The 10,566-nt window shown below is 37.6% G+C and overlaps 1 protein-coding gene across 1 annotated transcript; it reads left to right on the forward strand.

Moving 5' to 3' along the window:
- The first annotated feature begins 3,463 nt into the window (after positions 1–3,463).
- Positions 3,464–10,196, forward strand: LOC100892172. Its single transcript, XM_030982236.1, has 8 exons — positions 3,464–3,795; positions 4,316–4,491; positions 5,204–5,462; positions 6,085–6,224; positions 7,318–7,470; positions 8,086–8,223; positions 8,727–8,824; positions 9,564–10,196. Exons 1-8 carry the CDS (start codon positions 3,731–3,733, stop codon positions 10,191–10,193), a joined length of 1,659 nt encoding a protein of 552 aa, XP_030838096.1. The 5' UTR covers positions 3,464–3,730; the 3' UTR covers positions 10,194–10,196.
- The last annotated feature ends 370 nt before the right edge of the window (positions 10,197–10,566 follow it).

Genomic DNA, 10,566 nt, shown 5'->3' on the forward strand with positions numbered 1-10,566 from the left:
AGATTACAATTGCATATGGCACTCGGTACTTCCTAACATTTCGCTGTAATCACGTGTATTTGTGAAAGTGAGTGTTTAGATATATTTGTAAACGGAAAACGGTAGCCATTTTATGAAGTCAGATTACAATCACATGATACTATCTAGTATCTAACGTTGTCAATGTTTGGCATCAATACGCGTGTGTTATTTTAGTGTGACTATAATCATTTTGCTGGAATCACAGTATTTTTGAAGGTGAGTGTTTAGATATATTTGTAAACGGAATGTTGAGTCAAGTTTATTGCTGTTGTCACCGGTCTGCACCAGCTAGCAGGCCGAATAAATGACTCCTTGCTATAGTATAAGTACGTTTTAAAATAACCTGGTAAGTTTGGCAGCGGTTCTCTCTAATCTGATATGTGTATATTTAGTTGTAAATGTGTGTGAACTGTGATAATGTATGCATTTCATCATCATTTCATTCATATGAAGATTATGTGTGGCCCATGGGTAGATTGAAAATAACAGTCTGATTATGGGTAATTCTTCAAAAAATTACATTTTGCCAATCTTCCCCAGCACGGCGGTTGACATATCATTATAATAATAATCCGGTTCACAATACTGACTGAGAAAGTTGATATTTCATGCCGCACCCCCATGGTCTTTTGGCAGCTCAATATTCATATTATTTTATTACCGCTTTTTGTTTACCACTAAATAAGGTTTACTGTCTTATGCCACCTTTTTCTATCTTTCCTTGTTAATTATAAAAACTTCTGGTTATCAGCCATTCTATTCACCTGCTATATGAATAATGCTGCCTGTAAGTATCGGCTTGCATGGTGATGTAGATGCTTGAGGATGCACCATGTGAGAGAGGGGGAGGATTGAGGAGTCCTGAAAATGACTGTTGATGAAGTCTTGAAAAAGACTGTTGGTTATCTTTCTTAGCTTATAGTTCTAAGGAGAACTATAGCGCTTGGAGAGGATGGGCGGCGGAAGTGGCTCGACGTTTCGAACAGGTTGACTATCCGTCGTCAGGAGACTCCTGACTCCTGCCGACGGATAGTCAACCTTTATTTTTAATAAACCATTCAATAAGTAAATAAATAAATAAACAGATCCATTAGATTTAGCAATGAACTTGTTTACTCCAATACGTGTTGAGCAACTCAAGCTTTATTCCTTCAGATCACACTAGACGTCCTCCATTTGAAAATGACTTTAGGATTGTTATTCTTTTCTTTAATGCAGTTCTACTGGAAGAAATTGATGACTCTTAACATGATGAAGGAACATGGCATGCTGTGTTGTTTTGTACCAACTATCGTCTATCTTCTTCTGCCTAGTCTTCCAATCACTGGAGCATTCGATGAATGTGTAAAGATATATAATGGTAAGCACTCGTTACCTCCACCAGTCCAGGATCTGGCCGATTGTATTTTATGAGCCTTTACACCGCGAAAATGGCGTTATCCTAAATTTGTCATAAATGATCCTACATTTCCCCCTTCAACAGGGATCCTTTATTAAATATCATCGTTCACATATGCATTCAAGAAGAGATATATACATTCAGAATTTCAAAATGATATTCTTGGCCATTCAAAATATGATAAGAACATACTTTTTATAGATATCAGTTACAAATTGGAGTTCATTTTTAAAATATCACAGATTTATTTGGCAAAAGAATTTAGAAGAAATAAACAATCAGAAACACTTTATAAAAAGTGACCACTTTTTTCATAAATTTATTTTCTTTCAGATTTGTTTGACATAATCAATTACTTTTCCATGTCATAATAACACTTTATCGCTGATATAATGTGTTTAAAAACTGGCAAACACTGTTTGCATTTGGCTGCAAAAAAATCTTTCCTTACTATAATTTTAATACAGTTGAGAGCACTGTTATTATTTCCATGGAACCCAGACAATTTATTTTGATTTCTAAACTTAATAATTATGTACATTATTACGGGACAGCTAATACTCAAGTTTTTACCATATTTCGTTTGAATAAATACAGTAACAAGATTTACGTATACTCGTTTCTTCACTGTTATTACATAATGTACATCTGTAACTAATTTAAACGTTAACAAAGCATCTTTCACATAAAGAATTCTATATACAGCCTTTTCACACACAGCTAAAATTCTATAAACATGATTAGTATAAACGTGTTTGAAACGTGTTTAAACTAATCACGAGCCTTTCACACACAGAAATTTCGGTGCGATCGTTAATCGTTTCGTGATTAACTACTGCTCGTAAAATGCGCAGTAGTGCCATTGCGCATTGAAGGTCATGCCATATCAATCAAAGTGCACGCTCCATCCAGTTTAAACACGTCTGAAACACGTTTAAACACGAATAACCTTTCACACACAAAATGTCAAGCTCTCTAGATACGAACTTCGTATCTGCAGCCTGCTTTTAGGGGCGTATGCACCGCGACTTCGTATCTATCCCAACATCGTATAAACGATGTTCACACTGGGAAAATTTTCTATAAACATGTTTAAAACTGTTGAGTTAAACACGTTTATACTAATCATCTCTGGATACGATGAATTTTAGCTGTGTGTGAAAAGGCTGTCAGTATCCTGAACTGAAACCACCCCATGTTTACATTGACAGTTGAATGAAAGGGAAGTAGGTAATAAGATATAATCTATGGCATGAAACTAGATGAGGGGTTGAATGATAATATTCGATGATGCTACATTAATCAACATCCCAATTTAATTCTTCCCTTTTTAATTGTGATTTACACGAGCCTTCCAGACGGCTATAAACAAAAACAATGGGAAAGAGATATTGGAAATATTCCAATAAGTCACATGCAATTTGATGTAAAGTTGTAAACAATATGAAAGATAGTCTAGTTATATAGCGAAAGACTGCCGCTTTTCACACTACACTACACTACGCTTTAACACTACATGATATAAACCGGAGTTGTCGAAATGCGATGTCGCTGATGATTGTCAATGATGATACACTGACAAGAGTCGACGACGATGTCGAAGAAACGAGAGTCGATGAACTGGAAGGTAAGACTAAAAATACAATTAAGGGCCCCGTCTTACAAAGAGTTGCGATTGATCTGAATCAATCGCAAGTCCTCCAATCAATCTCAAGTTTCCAGTCTCCTATCTATTGTGTATATAGTTGCGATTTAAATCAATCGCAAATAATTTGCGATTGATATCAACTCTTTGTAATTAAACGGGGCCCCAGACCTTCAAATAAAGACGATGTTGTAGAAACGAAAGTCGACGATGTGGAACTGGAAGATAAAACTATAAGAGTATAGTTCTGACCTGCAAACGAATAAACCAGAGTCTCTGACGATGTCGAAAAGGAGAAAATAACTTTATGACGATATTGGAGAAACGAAAGTCGACGACGTGGAAGGTAAGAGTACAGGTCTGACCGTAGAGAAGAGGGCTCTTACGGAACCCAAGTCTGTATCCCTATACATTTTGTACGTGGGGTTTTATGTTATCCTTTTATTTTCTTCATAGTCCTGACTCCTTATCCATTGTATGCCAGGTGGGAAAATGGTTGGGGTAGATTTTATACTTTCTTAACTTCTATGAACAAATTATATTTTCAGGTGATTGGTACACTTTAATTTTCTGTGTTTTCATATTTTTTTGTCCATACAGGTAGCTCTTTGAGATTTACAGACCCTAATGCTCAGCTAAACATCAGCGTTGAGAGAGGAAAATACATGATTCCGTCAATGTTGTGCAACGCTGAGGGTTTCACCAGCATCACCTGGCTAAAAGATGACAGGTTTTTAAACTTTCTGTGATCATAAAACAATAAATCATTAAGAAGTTTCAGTAATTGATGTAAGCCTTTATGTGGATCGGTTGTAATTGGCTGGATCGGCTGTAAGCAAATTTGTTGTATAAAAGTGACACCTGTTATTGATAATAAGTTTTATGAAATATGACTCCGTTTTTAATTGTTTTCATCATTCTACATAATGTATATAAACTTCTGTTACTTTAAAGTCTGAATCCTATCATGAAAGGATTGTCATCAGATGAAACTTGAAAAAACAAAGTTATAAAAAACAGAACAACAAACAAAAACACAATTTAAAAATAAAAAGATTTGCAAGTTGAGGGGCAAAATTCTGTGAAATTAGTAAAGGGGCAATTATCTTTTAGTTTGAATATTTGAAGTATACCAATTGGATAAAATGATGGGGGGGGGGGGGTGTTCTCCCTTAAATTCGCTTTGGCATTCCCCTACTTTGTATATGTAGTACATATTTAGCCTTTCTCCACTGTCATATTCGTTTCAGCTTTGAGTTCCCATTTGGTTTTATGCCTGGCAGCAGTAAAGCCCACACGAGTCTGACAGACTGTAATCAGACCGTGCAGATTAAAAACACACAAAAAGATGCGATCGGGAACTATACATGCATGGTGTCCAATGGTGAAGAGACGATACAGAGGACATTCCATGTAATTGTAGAAGGTAAGTGATAAGACAGGGAGAGCAGTATAATCACCGTATGGTAATATGTCCGTGGGGTAGCCTCATTATAATATTAAATTATTATTATTATTATTATTATTATTATTATTATACTTTTGTTGTTGTAGTGCTTACAATCAAAGTCTCTACTATTTCAGCTAATGTCCCGTGTTCTATTAAAGAGTTGGGATTGACTCAATTAATTGATATAATAATGATGACGATGATAATGGTGATGATGATAATGATGATGAAGATGAAGATGAACGGATGAAGATGAAGATGATGATGATGAAGATGATGATGATGATGATGATGATGATGATGACGATGACGATGAAGATGAAGATGAAGATGAACGAATGAAGATGAACGGATGAAGATGAAGATGAAGATGATGATGATGAAGATGATGATATTACTGATGATTAAATTAATGATAGTAATAACAATAAGAATAATAACAACAATAACAATGATAATAAATTAAATTAGATTAAATGTTAAATTACTCATTTTTCAAATGATTTAGAGGATTGTACGACACATGCTCCAGTGAAAATATCCTACATCAGCCAAAGTCCAAACCCCTAGACCAATCACTTCACTTTAAACCGAACCTAAAACCCGTTAACCTAACCTAACCTAAAACAGAAGGAGCATAATTATGTTGGACAACCGATTAAAGCAGGATCAAAATCATTTCTGACAGATGAGAAATTCACTGGCGATCCATCTACGATTGACCATGCCAACTGCAGTGATATGGCGGTGAAACCTGGGGAAGACGTCTACCTCTTTTGCGAGTTCTGTGCCGGGGACAAATCACATGTAACAGAAGTCAGATGGAATAAGCTGGATGAAGATGAGAATCTGGTACCTGTAAATCAGCTAACAGATGAAGAGGATGAGGATGGGAGCCGGTATTGGGAATCACCTAACATTTACTCCAGAGATTGTTTGGAAACATAGTAAGAGTATCTCTCGATTTGATTTGATTCGATTTGAATTTAAAAATCTTTGATTTAAAAAAAGGAAAAATTATGAATAGCTTGTATATTTTCTTTTTTGAATGAGATGATAATACAGCAACAAGGTCTCTCAGAAATGTACATATATTACATTATTACCCCGGTCATCGGATTCAGGCTTCTTGCCTACACATAATGTATGCACATTCTCCGCTCCCTGGAGAGCATTCCAACCAGGCCCCAATTTTTAGATGTCCACAAATGCTGGTCAAACTACACTGACTTATTGCATCCTACCCATTAAACACCCTAGCGGAAAGTGGTAAATGTGGATTAATATTTTGCCAAAGAACATTAGTGCCAGGCGGGGATTTGAACCCTCACCCCTTGGATTGAGAGTCAAGTGATAAACCACTATACCATGGCACCTCCACCTATCACCACTATCACGTATTATACAATTCACTCCTAGATCCTAATCAAATGATTGGTCAAACGTGATCACATGTGATTCATTAACTGAGAATATCACATAGATTGATTACTGAACTCACTCGCATCAGGACAGCTTCCTGCTCGCATGCGTCATGTGTATATGATCACCATTTTTGCTTTTTTCTAGCAATCTTCCAGCTGCAGTTGGAAGGCAGTTAATAATCAGAGATGTTACAACAGACATGTTTGGTAGCTACGTCATCACTGCGAATTACACCCTCAGCGGAGCATACAAGGGAGCCTCCATACAAATCACTGTATCACGAGGTATGTATTTAACCCGTTGACAGCTGAATTCTCTTAATCCCATGGGATTAATACAGAGATCAACTGAGAATGGCTTAATCTTACCATCTTCCAAAAAAAGACATTCCAAGTAAAAATTAAATTTTATTCTAGTGCACATCATACTTTTGCATTTCATAGCCAGAGATCGATTAGTGACTGCGATTGTGGGCCCTTGGTGCATGCAGATGTTTTTTCCACCTATCTGTTATGCTTAACATGGTGTTATTTTGTCCCAGTGGATTTTTTTGTTGAGGGGGGGGGGGGGGGTCTACTTTGTAATTAAAATCTTACTCAAGGATGTTAGGATGAGCATTTGGTTTAAAGGTTTCTGCAGGCATTTGCAAGTCACATGGTCAACACAATTATTATTATTATTATTATTATTATTAATTGAATTTACTTTTAGTAAAGAATCTTAAGTCTGAGGAAGGTAACACGCATGTGACATTTCACGATCAGCGGTCATTCTAAATAATACAAAACGAAAATATGAAAATCAGACAAACTCCTTTTTCAGAGCTTGTGTTGCAGCAAGTGTATTGATATTTAAAAAAAAACTCAATATCTATGTGTACTGTTAAGAATTAATTTTTACTTTAGGGTATGCTAAATTGGTTTGTGTTTTTGTTTTGTTTAATTGGGCATAAAATAAGTTCAATGAAAAATAAACTTCACATTAATGATTTGAGGTTGCATCTTTCTTGGAATATATGGGCTCTCTTTAGTCAAGTTCGGTGAAGACAATTGTCATGGAAAAAGCAAATTTTGTCTTTCATAACAATTCTATACAGGAAGTCAATGAAGCAGGTTTTGTGTATTGCATCTCATCCTAACATTATTATTAAAGCTTATCTGCCATAGTTTACAGGAGGGATTAGACCGCCCTGCAAGGTCACTGGACAGATGGTTATCTCATCAACTCAGCTCTCAGTTAAAATAAGAAAAAGAGCATCATGGGGGACCAATGGTCACCGATTAGGCATTGTTTGTTATATAGAGGGCGCAAGTAGCTACAAGTAGTGCAGTGGGCCTTTAAGTAAATTTTGATTCTATTTTTTGTTCGTATTGCTAGCACCTGACACGATGACTGAGATCACCGTTGGCGTCGTGGTATCATTGACTGTCATCTTCTTGGTTGTTACCGTGGTAACAGTGACCTGTCACAAATATCATCTGACACTACAGCTCTACTGGAAGAACCGATTTGGAAAGATTGAAGAACATGGTAAGATCTACAAGCGGGTAAATAACCATTCATCCCAATTCCAATATGTCCATTCTTGGACATCTGAGTTGATGAACGGACAATGAGAACCTTAATGTTCAGTCTTAACCACAGTGACTGCGCTTATGGGCCCTCGATTAGACCCAATATGTAGTAGATGAAACGATCAGCAGCCCAATTAAAGGGATTGGATCTTGAAATGAAAATATGCAGTTCTGATATATAATTTCCAAACGGAAATAGAAAATCGGTCGATTTTAGTCAAGAAACATTGTTTTGAATCTAAAGTAATATCAACCTGAGAGGGAGCTATACAACATAACGAGCTTATTATTCACAATTTGGACTCGATCTCAACCGCGACAACGATGGGAATATTGTAGGGTCGCATATGCTTCCAATATGTACATTCGAACCAATTTCATGACCCCATACCAAAACTTTGTATTTTCTTTAATTGATCATTAGACTAAATATTAGGACTCCATGCTAGTCAGACTACTTTTAGAATCACGATCATATTTTATGAAGGAACAAAAATGTGGAACATAAATCTTGTCGTAATTACTAAGTCATTATTTGATTTCACTCTCTTTACGTTTCTTGCTGACGTAGATGGAATGGAACATGATGCCTTTATCAGCTTCAGCGACTCACCGAACGATGGGAGGTTTGCCATCGCCGTAGCACAGCTTCTCCTTCAGCGGGGTTATAATGTATGGATGAGAGATATGCATTCTATACCAGGAGAAGGTAAGAAAATGTCAGTTCAGACGTATCACCAGATTGCTGGAAGATGACTAAATAGAGGTGTTGTAGTGGAGTGGTTTAAGCACTTGACTTGAAATGCAAAGGTTGTAGGTTCGATCCCCGGCAGACCCCTCAAACCTTCTCTTAACAAAGACGAGGAGTGCTATATACAAACTTGTGAAATTTTGATGACCCAATTATTGCCAATTAGGTCAGAAAGGTCAAGTCGGGTCATATTGCTGACAAAGGGCGTAGTGAACAGCAATTTCGAAGGTAAAGATTTTCGCCCGAATTAACAAAGGAGGTTTGTCGACAAACCTAGGTTAATGTGCGTCATTATTTTATGACGCGTTTTGATGCGTTTCAGACCAAAGTTCAGACAAACGTTCGTCTGAAACGCGTCAAAACGCGTCATAATTATGACGCACATAAACCTAGGTTTGTCTACAAACCTCCTTTCATGATTGCATGTTTGTATCCATTGCTATTCTTCTCCATCGTTGTAGCATTGATAGCGGAGGAGATTGTCAGCATGAAACGAAGCCGACGATGTATTCTCATCATCTCTCCCGAATACTCAACATCATCTCATAGTGAAGTCTTGGTGAGTGAGCTGTACTTACAGATTCCAGGACTCCCTCAGGGTTGGGGGCACAAGTAACAACAAATAATAATGAAGACAAAAATTGAGTATATCATACATCCCGTTCCCTTTTTTTACTAGGGGTCACTATAGGCTCTTTGTTATCGTGATATTCCAAGGATATTTCAAGCCAGCAGATTTTGTATCTACACTGTATATTTGACTCTTGTTATCCTGAATAAATATATTTCAATAAAATAAACAAAATAAATTTAATTTAACTGAATTTAGGAGGAGTCATGTTGGAGATGCAGCCTCATTTTTTCTTGATTTGATTCTGCCAGGTTCACATGTACTCCAATTTAATTTCTTAATTAAGACCGACTCGTCAAGTGCATATACATAAAAATTATGAACCCCATTCCATTCCGCAAGATTATTCAAAAGTTAATGAATGGAACACCAAAAGATGAGAGTTATGTGCTATTACTCTAAAAGACACAAGTAATTTCTTTACAGGATGTTCCCTTTTGAACAAACAATGCTACACCCTGAATTAATGTTGGCTCATTGCAACGTCATACACCAGAAATAAACTATGACTGTGCATAGATTTACCATGAGCATTGCACCTAGAAGTTTAGCTGATTTATGTATGCTTGGAGCAAGCGTCATGGGAGCTTGAGCTGGCAGATACCGGCCATACGGAAGACATCATTATTAATATTCTTGTAATGTTTGATCCCAACCCCCCACCTAGACTGATTTGGCAGCTGACCAGACTCTAAGGAAGAGAAGTCGAATCATCCCCATCCTCTACCGAGACGTCACCAGGGAGCATTTCAAGCGACACCAACGTCTGGCTGAGATCATCAGGGTGTGTCCCTGCATTATATGGCAGGAGATGGAAGACGCTGGTTCCTTGGATGACCAGCTTAGTAATAACATCAGTGGGAGTAGCTCAGAAGGAGTGCATGGCAATGGCTTCAGTGGGAGTGGCCTTGGAGAGATGCCAAACAACGATGTGAGTGGGAGTGGCCTAGAAGAAATGCGTAGCAACAACTTGAGTGGGCGTGGCACAGTAGAAATGCCAAGTAATGTCTCTGGGTGTGGTACTGGAGAAATGCCTATCAACAGTAACAACAGTATCAACAGTACAAATGATGATGAAGGCACAATTGCCTGCCATAGCAACAATGGAATGAGGATGACTCGTAGAGATGGAGATAGAGATCAGCTTATTGAGGACCAGGAAGAAGGGGAGAGAAAGAAGAGGGAGATGAAGATGAAGAAGCAGAGGGAAAAGAATGAGAAAAAACTCCTTTTGAAAATGCCGCCTAAACGATTAGTTGCTAGTCATGCTGGAAATACAGCTTCAATGGTAGTTTAGTCTATTCATGTGTCGGATCATAACCCCCTTTCTTTCTCTCTCTATCTCTCTCTCTGTCTTTCTCTTCCACTTCATCTCTCTCTCTCTGTCTTTCCCTTCCACTTCATCTCTCTCTCTCTCCCTCTCTGCCTCTCTGCCCCCTCTCTCTCTCTCTCTCTCTCTCTCCCCCTCTCTCTCTCTCTCTCTCTCTCTCTCTCACACACACACACGCCAAATAACTATTCAAGTATGTACTACCATCGCAGATGTAAGTGTGAGATTAACATTTTTACTATCATGCTTTCACTACAATCATGCCACCAAAAACAAGGAAGATGGCTCCCCAGCCTGAGGAAACCCATGATATATGTGATCAGATAAGTGATGAGGTCAG

Source organism: Strongylocentrotus purpuratus, unplaced genomic scaffold (genome assembly GCF_000002235.5).
Source record: "Strongylocentrotus purpuratus isolate Spur 01 unplaced genomic scaffold, Spur_5.0 spur5_scaffold_12, whole genome shotgun sequence".
In the NCBI taxonomy this organism is placed as follows: domain Eukaryota; kingdom Metazoa; phylum Echinodermata; class Echinoidea; order Camarodonta; family Strongylocentrotidae; genus Strongylocentrotus; species Strongylocentrotus purpuratus.

Coding starts and splice junctions, on each gene's coding strand:
- LOC100892172 (XM_030982236.1), top strand. CDS start 3,731: ATGATTCCGTCAATGTTGTGCAACGCTGAGGGTTTCACCAGCATCACC. Junction 8,224..8,726: donor GCATTCTATACCAGGAGAAG/GTAAGAAAATGT, acceptor CCATCGTTGTAG/CATTGATAGCGGAGGAGATT. Junction 8,825..9,563: donor CATCTCATAGTGAAGTCTTG/GTGAGTGAGCTG, acceptor CCCCCCACCTAG/ACTGATTTGGCAGCTGACCA.